The sequence below is a fragment of the Trichoplusia ni genome, chromosome 1 (genome assembly GCF_003590095.1).
Source record: "Trichoplusia ni isolate ovarian cell line Hi5 chromosome 1, tn1, whole genome shotgun sequence".
NCBI lineage: Eukaryota > Metazoa > Arthropoda > Insecta > Lepidoptera > Noctuidae > Trichoplusia > Trichoplusia ni.
The window spans coordinates 11542619-11553066 of record NC_039478.1 but is presented as its reverse complement, the minus strand read 5'-3'; the positions used below and the strand labels follow the sequence as shown (position 1 = coordinate 11553066).

Below are 10448 nucleotides of genomic sequence, written 5' to 3'. Positions count from 1 at the left end.
AGACCAGACAATAGGTGACCCAGACAGCTCTGCCATTGGTCACGTACAACGTATAAAAACATGGCAACACTGGGTAAGGGTTGGTTTACATCAGCGGGGTGATAAGGTGACGCGCGATGAGATCTGACAGCGTTATGTCATTCTATCTTTTTTTGGAAATGTGAAAGAAAGATTCTCTTGCTGACATAAGTGTGCATTATCTAAACGCCTTCAAGTAAGTGATTATTTGAAAGACACTATTATAATTTTATGTTATTCAATTGTGTCAATGTCATAATTTGAATATAACAAGTCACGTGACTATACTTGTTATTTCAAGACGTTTCAAATACTATGTATAAAAATAGGAAAGTATTTTCTGAACTTTACAAACGCGTTTATTTGACATCATCACGTATAAATGCTGTAGGTTAATACGTTTTTAAAGTCGGTTAAGTGGAAAGAACTTGCTTCATAAATAGTCGCCCCTAACTATCACCGCAGTGTAAACTAGCCCTTACGATAGTTAACGACTCTGTTTACTTGTGTTGCTCCAACATAATCCCGACTCAGATGACATGATAATGTTTTTTATTTGCGCCCAAATTACGGCTGGAGTCGCGTTACAGAAAACAAAATGCCATGGGTTTTGCGCCCCTTGATAATAATATAAATTTTCATTACTTTCTTGGTTTATATAATTTCTTACTTCGAAAGGAATGTTTCTGTTGCATTATTACTAATTCTGATAAAATAGCTTTTCAGGGTTTGGAACGGAAAGAAGGACGGAACCCTGTATGTGTGGCATGGTCATTAAATTTTATGAGTGACCAAATTTTACAGAACTTCTTTATTCGACGCGTACTTTTATTAATTGATGAGAGATTGAGAGAAAGACTGAGATTAATGGAAGAAACAAGGAAAATAAGTAATAAATTTTCTTTCGACTAGTTGAATTGTTGTCGATTTCATTATTTTTAGAATATTTCAATTATTATTTTGTACATCCACTTAATTCCACTATTGTTAAGGTAAAGGTATCACAGATACATCAATTACATAAAAGTATTGCCACAAGTTTACACAGATCATCTTGAAATCTATAAATCTATTTTATACCAGTTTAACTCGCGTCAGAAGATTGTCAGGCAGTGCATGAACTATGTCATGTATGCGCGCATGCACGCATCACTACCTGCCGCTACCGTGTTATGAGGTACGCGAGGAGCGATTGCAATACAAGTTGTTGAAAATATAAAAACATAATGAAAGGATTTAATATTTTACTAGAAGAAAATAACTCAAGCATTACCTATGTAGGCCTATGTAGGCCCCATCTTTGTGTCTGTCCGTGACATCTTAGCTCCCAAACAGATTGATCGATTCAGTTTAGTTTGTTTTGTACACATTTAATGTGAATTAAAAGGCAAAAAATCGGTTGTGCAGTGGACTCTATGGAAATTGAAATGAAAACGCACTTTAATAGAATATTTATGACTAATCAGGGAGTTCCAGCTTCTTACTAGCTTTTTTAAAAGATAGTTTATCTTTAACCAGCTCACCCTTGTCGGTGGCGGGGAAATGGGATATGGAAATCCGATAATCAAGTGAAAGATTCAATTACTACAGACATTTTTTCCAAGAAAAGACAAAAATGTAGTTTTTAGTTTCAATCCGTTCGGGAGCTGAGATACCACCGACAGACAGACACATAGACAGACAGACTGTTGGTCAAACTGCCAACATCCTTTTTGCGTGGTTAAATAATTTGATTTTTAGTGTAATTGTTTACATTACAAAACAAATGTTGATCTTAAATTAAGTTCATTCGACAAAATTTGCTTTCATTTTTTGTTCTCATTAAAATTCTGTTTTGCAGTGAGTACTCGCAGCTGACAAATGCGATGTTCGTGGACGCGCCCCACTGCACGCGCTTACAGCGACGACGTGTTTGTTTATTAATTTCTGCAAATATCTACTGAATATTGCAATATTGGAGAACCGATGTATTTACCATTGACAGAATATTTGTGTATGGAAATAATTACATAAGTCGTGTTATCTTGTAGAGATAACTGCAACACGACTTTTATAATTATGAGTTGTAGAGTTGGCAGTTTTTGCAATTGGTCTTTAATAGCCAAATGAGTGAAACTTAAAGCTAACCCGTATTTGTCAAGCTTGTTTAGAAGTTTTGCTGTTGCTTTACAAAATAAATTATACACACAGAAACCATATTTAAGCAAGTACCAATGTTTTTGTAAACTTATTTGCTGAATAATTATTATTGGGCGGAAACCAAGATTCGCCAGCTCCGCCAGCTCCGATAGGAGGAGGACTGTGTCTAGCAGAAAAACATTTGACAATTGCTTTCATTTATTTAGAGTCCAAAACCTCACAACACTTTCATGATATCGAGATTTTCTCAAAAAAGAAACGATTTTCTTACTGGAATTAAATCCTTGTAACACAGGTGTTTCAGAAACATTCAAGTTACATGCACAAAGTGTAAATAATGTTAAAAATACATATCTAAATAACACTAGAACATTATTTCAACTTACCTCTACAAAACGTATTATTGTTGAAAGCGCCTCTCCATTCTTCCAATAACCTCTACTTCTCGACTCAGTGAGCAAAAATGCAAACGCCTCCACGCCATCGCTTTTATATCTGAAAGCCGTTATGAAACATTTCTGGAAAGCCTCTCACATTTGCTTACTTATATATTTTATTATTATCTCTCAAAGAAAGATGTAGTAGAGGCTGTCTACAACATGAAGAATCAGCGGCACACGTGCTCCTGGAGTGCACGGGGGTCGTGAAATGCCGGGCAGGGATCCTCGGTTCACCGAAGCCTGCGAACGTCCCAGGAGACTTCTGCGCTTCTGGAGGGAGTTGGGATGACTGGACTGATAGCCAAAGCCACCTGACGCACAATGAGCCGACTTGGAGCCTACCTACGTGCGGAAAAAGGAGCCCATCACCAAGTAACCAGTAAGATGTAGTATTGTTGTAGTATGTAACGTTTGAAGTTATACTCAGGTATATATATAATAAATGCGGACAACATCACATACATTGCTCTGAAGCCAAAGTAAGTTGCTAAAGCACTTCTGTTATGGAATTCAGATACAACGAAGGTACCACAAACACCCAGACCCGAAACAATGTAGAAATGTGAATTTTTACATTGACCCGACCGGGGATCGAACCCGGAACCTCAGAGCTAGCGACACCTTGAAACCGGGGTGTACGCCACTCGACCACGGAGGTCGAGGTATGATTTCATCATCTGATGTACAATTTAATAAAATGTTTTTTTTATACAAAAATCTTTGATTGATCGTCATCGGTAGATCGGTAGGGTTCGAAACATTTTTTAATTCTTTTTTTTGTGAACGTTATTTATTTCCATGTTGTAAAGAGGTATTTAGGAGTTTTTTGAAACACATTATACGGCAGGTTCTATAAAAAGCTGATGTCGGGATTGTGTAGTATCCCATATGACATAATTATACCAGCATGCGCCAGCATGCCAATAGTATTGACTATTGATATCGTATTCATATGCGAGTACATACAAGTAGTAACTATTGAGGTTTCACGAACGAGGTTGCAACATATTTACCACAAATGAGGTTACAATTGATAGTTAGCAATTAATTGTATTTTTCAATTTATACTGTATATTAGATTATGTTATCTGCATGTATTGTCTAGCACAAGCATTTTTGTGATCCACAAGTATCTCTCTGCAAGTGACATTTAAGTCACTTTTGAATGAAAATGAATGTTAAACGAGACAAGGATTAAATTGCTTAGTTCGGGGGTCGTTTGTTTTAGATAAAAACTGAACTGTAAAAATCTGTCCACCAAAGCCCTTTGATCTATTTCCAGTACTGCACGAATATACTCATATAAGCTCTTTCAAAACAATATTGCAATCGTTTTAATTTAGTTCGGAAATATTTTCGCTGTCTCTACAATATCCGATGTTTTCCAAAGCTGCGACGGTTAGTTTGTTAATTAAAAATTGTTTGTACGACATGTTTTTGTATCTCGTGTTTGGTGGCTCTCAACGGATTAACTTCGAGCTTTATTAAAACACAGGTTTTTACTTTAGAATTCTGGTTTCAATAAGCTCATGATGTGAGTGGACCATCATCTGATTCATAATTGAAATAAACAATTTACAAAAAACCTTTACTACCGAGTTCTGTTTTCCGGTTATTTGAAAAGGAGATTATAATTTTGGAATGAAAAAGTATTTATCAGAAAAAAACAGATTCGGAAATATAATACCAATTCTGTATAAATAATGTTTCGAAAAATACAAAATTACTACTACACTATATAAAAATGTATTGTACAGAGTATGTGAGTCACAATATAGTGTCAATATTAAGGTATGTGAATTGGTATGTAACCACAAAATGTATATTATACCCTGGGCTTTGTCATACGTCTGTTACCGGAATCATAATGCATTTCATACTAATCATGTGTCATGATATTTGTCATCTATTTCCGCATGTTTCGGTCTATTGATTTCTAGATCTGACCTTCAGTCAACCTTCAATCTTCAAAAATTTATTCTCGAGTGTGTTGTGAGGTTTTAAATATTGATTCTAAATAAATGAAAGCTCCTATATAGGGACAGCTCAGTGCAGGCTGGCGAATCTTGGTTCCCGCGTAATAATAATTAGGAAGCAAATAGTATTTGAACTTAAAATTTAGTTTTAAACTTCATTATTCCAATATTTAACGCTTTTGTTTAACGATTTTGATAATATATGAGTTTACGTTACAAACTTTACACGGTGGATGGGAAAGAATAGATCAAAAGAAAAATATAATAAAATATTTTATAATCTTTTAATTAATAGCTAAATTTTTACATGTATAATTTTACATATAATTCTATAGCAAAATACAAAATAAACACCTCAGCCAAGCAGCCAATATCAGCAAAAAACACTATGCATAGTCCTCCTTAAATTTAATAATCTATATCAAGTCACGTCACTAAAACCTATCCTTCATTATCTGAGGTAAACAAAAATATTGACGTTCTGTCAGTCTGTCACAACATGGAAACAAAGATTACATGCAGTGCTGCACAATACAAGGATATTGAGTTGGTGGAGCGCGCGGCGCGGCTTTCTGAGAATGATTCGAGCAGGTCTGTTGCCATGAACCTATACCTTACCCTTTAAAAATATTGTAGGTGTAGAGTACGACAGAGTCCGAAGAAGGCACCTTTGAATAGTGATATTTTCTGCCTTTCAATGTTCTACTGTTAGGTGCAGGCCTTTTCCCATTTAAGGAAAGTTATTAGACATACGTGTGGCTAATGCATAACTTCAAAAACGAATTGCCATCAACCGACATATGATTGCCGAAAATCATCTTAAAAATATTAAGCATAAGCAGTAGCTTTGTACACATTTTTCGAAGTAAGTGTTACTTTAAGTTGTATAATAATAATAATAAAAGCGTAACACTAACATTATAAACACAAATGTTTGTGTGTATGGATGTTTGTTCCTCTTTCACGCAAAAACCACTGAAAGGATTTAGACGAAACTTGGTACACAGATAGTTTATAACCAGGATTAACACATAAGTTTTTAGCCCGATGTCATGTTCCCGTGGGATCATTTTCAATTGTAGCGAGCAGGCCTGCGGGCAGTAGCTAATAAATAACAAATAAACATCTATTTCAGTGTCATTTGTGAAGAAGAGCCGACAGACACAGCATCCCTCTTCACCTCGGAGCTGTGCTACTGGAACCGCGAGCTGGAGGTGCGGCGACAGCTCATCAAGGACGAGTTTAAGTTGAGTGACCAACGGCAGACCTTCACATTAATGTAGTCGCACTTACAGGAATTCCCATATTATAATAACGCAGTTGTGTTTTTTGTAGTCGGACTTAAGGTGTAGTTCTGGTGTGTGATTTGTGATGTAGGTAACATAAGTATTATGTATTTATTAATCTTTAATGCAGTTGCTCGGCATAAATCTCTCCATTTTTTTAGTGGTTATCGATCTTCGAGTAATTGCCTCTCCTTATGAAGAAGTATACTTTATCCATGCATCTCCACTGGTTTTTCTCGTGGCGTTAACTTTGTCGTATGTGTTGACACAGAATTTTGTGATACTTTAAGGAAGATAGGGAAAGCATAGAAATTTGCCCCTTCTTAAAATAATGTACTGCGTGTTAATAAAAAAAAATTTTCGACACCTGCTCCCAATATTTTGAGAGTGACCGCATTGCGTACAAATCTTTCCTTGTACCTTTTTATAAACCATTTGGTAATAATATGTAAATAGGATTTCATGTTAATTAGATCTCAAGAAATTAGATGAAAAGAACAAGATAAATAATAAAACTTAAGCGAACTACGAATCTATTTTAACAATGGTTGCTTTTAGTAATCCGAAAAGTTGTAATATAAAAATAGAAATATAAGATTCTAAATTACTGCATTTATATTAATATATATAAATCTCGTGTCACAATGATTGTCCTCAATGGACTTCTAAACCACTTAACCGATTATAATAAAATTCGCACACCATGTGCAGTTCGTTCCAAATTGAGATATAGGATAGTTTAAATCGCAATTTCTTCTAACCACGCGGACGAAGTCGCGGGCAACAGCTAGTAACTTTATATACACACTGAATTAAAATCTACTTCTCTAACAAAATTTTAACCTAATCTCTATCTAATAATAACTATTACTTGTAGATAACTAGACGAACATAAAAACTGGAATTTTACCTTCAACAAAAACGCCCGCGTTACTAAAAAAAGCCGATTAGCTCATTGGCACAACGAAACAGAGTTTTTCACAAAGTTTTTCTAAACTTTTGATCAAACCGTTTTTGTCAGTCGACACAAAATCAACATTTCGGTAATTGTCTTTTACTAGTGCAAACGTTATCACAAACATTGAAAATAAAAATAATATTCGCTATAACAAAGTTTGTGTGTGAAAACGTCACCTTAAACGATCATTCGCAAGTTGAGTCACTACGCAACTTATAAAACTAAAAGCAACTTCACTTGTGTCCTAGTGTATGGAAAAGTTAATTAAATTCGCCGATAGAGCCCGCATTTTTTCGTGAAAAAAATATCATTGTGAACGAATTTATTCCGATCAGTTTTATTCGGTTAGCCGGTCTCGACTGTTCTGAATAGTGGATTAAAATGTCTATCAAACTGTTTGTTTGTTTGGTAAGTTTAGTATAACCTTTTTGGTGTTTTTTCGTGTAGTATTTGTCTGTTTAAGTCTAAATTGTATCTGTCTATTTCAATGTAAGAAAGAAATAAGCATGTTACTAAGTACAAATCCGATTTTCTTTTCCAAAAAGCATACACTGACAACAAAATCAATTTAAAGACGTTTTTAAAATCGATATCTATCGCTACAATGAAAAACACAACATGAAATACTTTTATATTGGTGATCTGAAAAAGATTGATGGCTTGATTCTAGGATATGTACACATTAAGATTTACGGGTGTAAATGTAAAAAACAAATAAAATGAATAAAAATCCTTTTTTATAGAAATATTTATTTATTTATTTACCATTTATGTACACAGACCAATAAAAGAAGCACAAATACAGAAAGACGTGTACAAAGGTACTAAATATGTTGATAGACTTTATATTTTATTGATGTTGATGATGTTGCGATGTTTATTTTATCTTGTTCTAGAGAACCTTTGGTAGTTATGGATCCTTCTTTATAAAATGTTTCAAATTTGTCGTGCTATCTCTTTCTGGGTTTTTTCGACTACTTTGTATCTTATTGCTTAGATGAGATGAGATGTCGCTTTTATTTACTATCAATTATTAAAAAGTGATGCAATATAAACAATAAAATTGGAAACGTTCAGATCAAATAAATATTAGTTTAATCAAAGGTATAGGAATTGTGTTTGACGAAACGTTTATCGCTCATGTGTACCTAATAAAGTAAATAGTCATAAACTACAGAAGTTTACAGAAGAGCTTTTTATCCAGTTCGAAAAAAGAAAAACACATCAAAATCAAAAGTTTTTATTTTCAATACCGTTTTCCGGGCACTTTTAAAACGTTACAGTAATGACTCTAGGGGCACGGTTCCAAAATGTCGTTCCTATGGAGAAAAACCTGCAAAAAACTACATAAGAAAAATAACGATTATTTTAACAGTAAATTTTGTATCACAGGCTCTTCTCTCAACCATAGCGGCCCAAGATTTCGAAGACCTGATACCTAAAAAAGGCGCAAACACATTTAAAGAACTAAACGCTATCGAGATAGAGAAAACACAGGATTCTACAGAAACAGACAAACCTGGGAGACAACAGCGAATAGAAGTTCCAATTAAACCCGCAGATGATGAAACAAATAAAACAATACAAAATGAAGAAATGGTTCCGTCGAGCTCCCAAGTTATGACGTCACGACGACCTTATTCACAGTATGAAGTTACAGAAAAGGTCATAGATATCCCGAATACCCGAACTCCATCCGGGCCTATAGTACCCAACTACACCCTCAGACCAGCAATCAACCTTGCCCAACAAGTGACAAACACAGGACATAGTGCAATACAAATAGGTACATCTGACAGTCCAAATAAAGATGAAAATATTCAGAATAAAAAGAACAAATTTAGCATTCTACATGTCAATGCGGAATTTGATGACAAACCTACAGATGTTCATGATAATAAAGTTACGGGAATACTGAGAGGTATCAAGGAGTATCTTCAGAATATCCACAAAGGTATTTACAATGGTATCCATAGGTTCTTTCATAAACAAGATGAGAATCAAGGGAATAGGTTTAAAAGGGAGGCTGAGAGAGAGGCGGTCACAGTTGTGTAGGTTAATGAAACTGAATTGTAACCATTAGTGTAGATTTAATTGTTTGTTGTTAAATAAATGTTTTTTTTCGAAATTTTTTGATTTTAATTTGATTGGCTGACCTCTTAGGTTTTGTCTGATGTCTATTAATTACATATGATTAACAAATGATGGCTGTCATAATATATGGAGGTGATGATGTACAAATGATTAATATAGTCTCCAGTTTTATATTTTAGAATAACGCAGAAATAATTTATCCTATAGGTCTTGAAAAGAAATGGATGAATGTTTTGAATTTGTAAACAGACTAAATACAACATATATCATAATATTGCTTTGAAAACTCGGTTATTTTTCTAAATGATTCGTACGATACGTCCAAAATGAAAATCAATTAGAATTTTAAAACAAAATAAATGGTCGAGCTATAACAGGGTATCGATGAAAGTGGATGATTACTTCGAAATAATCCATGCCTTTGTGCCGCATGGAAACTTAATAACATAATTACCGACTTGCTGAATGACAAAGGCTTTATGAAATGCTTTTAATCGGCATTTTATGTGGGGGTGTTTTAGATTACAAATGAAATAACCTACATGTGCCTAGTAAATGTATCTGTAACTTTGTTACTACATCCATAGTTTCCTTTTTGAATAGCTAACAAATGGATAACTGAATGGTGAAGGTCACCACACCAAACCCACTTTACGCAACGTGTCGCGGGTTCGATCCCCGCGTAGGACAAGCGTTTGTGTGATCCCTGAATGCTTGGTCTGAGTCTGGGTGTCGTTGTGCATGTGACAACACCCAAACGCTTATCCTATTTGTGCAGCTTTTGAAAGATTATTTGTTGTTGTAGTTATGATTATCTAAAGTCAACTAACTGATTAAAACACGAAAGGTAAGTTCTATGATAAAAATTAAGCATCTAGGTTAAAGGCAAAAAAAGGTCATCATATTATAAAAAATAACAATTAGAAAAGAAACGATTTTTATTCCGCGTCATGCTTTTCCGAAAAGTTACCCTACGTATTTTTATAGTATGTTAACTAACAGAATGATATTAATTACCTCGTGTATTACAAATATGCGGGTCTACGCGTTGATAAACCCTGTTCTCTACAATATGGCGTAATGGATTTGAAAGCGAAACTATGCCTAATTATGTTTACATGGCCCAAATTAAAGTTTCTGCCGAAAATTTCCCCTTTTTCAATTGAGATGTGGAAAGCCTTTAACCAAAGCAAGGATAACTGAGTAAATAAAGTGGCTAACCGCCCTCAGTTTCAATTTTTTACCTCCATATAATGACCAAAAATTCTATGATATGGCAACAAAAATACATCATCTTTGAAAATTTCGTCTTCTGTCTAACTATTTTTCCTTTTTTACAAAATTACTGCGTGAAAGCCATTATTGCTTTACCGCCTAGGAAATGTTTACCTTTTTAGGTACAAAGAAATATATAAAAAAGTCATAATTATGACAACTGGCCAATTTATCACTTTTGTAACAATTCATTATGACAAAAGATATTATAGCGAGTTGATTACTTATAAGAAGACGTCAATTAAATATAGATTTAATATGT

General features: G+C 34.3%; 1 protein-coding gene across 1 annotated transcript; it reads left to right on the top strand.

The window, feature by feature from the left end:
• The first annotated feature begins 5706 nt into the window (after window positions 1-5706).
• On the top strand, window positions 5707-8945 carry LOC113494869. Its single transcript, XM_026873411.1, has 2 exons — window positions 5707-5820; window positions 8210-8945. The coding sequence occupies exon 2, from the start codon at window positions 8414-8416 to the stop codon at window positions 8870-8872; it is 459 nt and encodes a 152-aa protein (XP_026729212.1). The 5' UTR covers window positions 5707-5820; window positions 8210-8413; the 3' UTR covers window positions 8873-8945.
• The last annotated feature ends 1503 nt before the right edge of the window (window positions 8946-10448 follow it).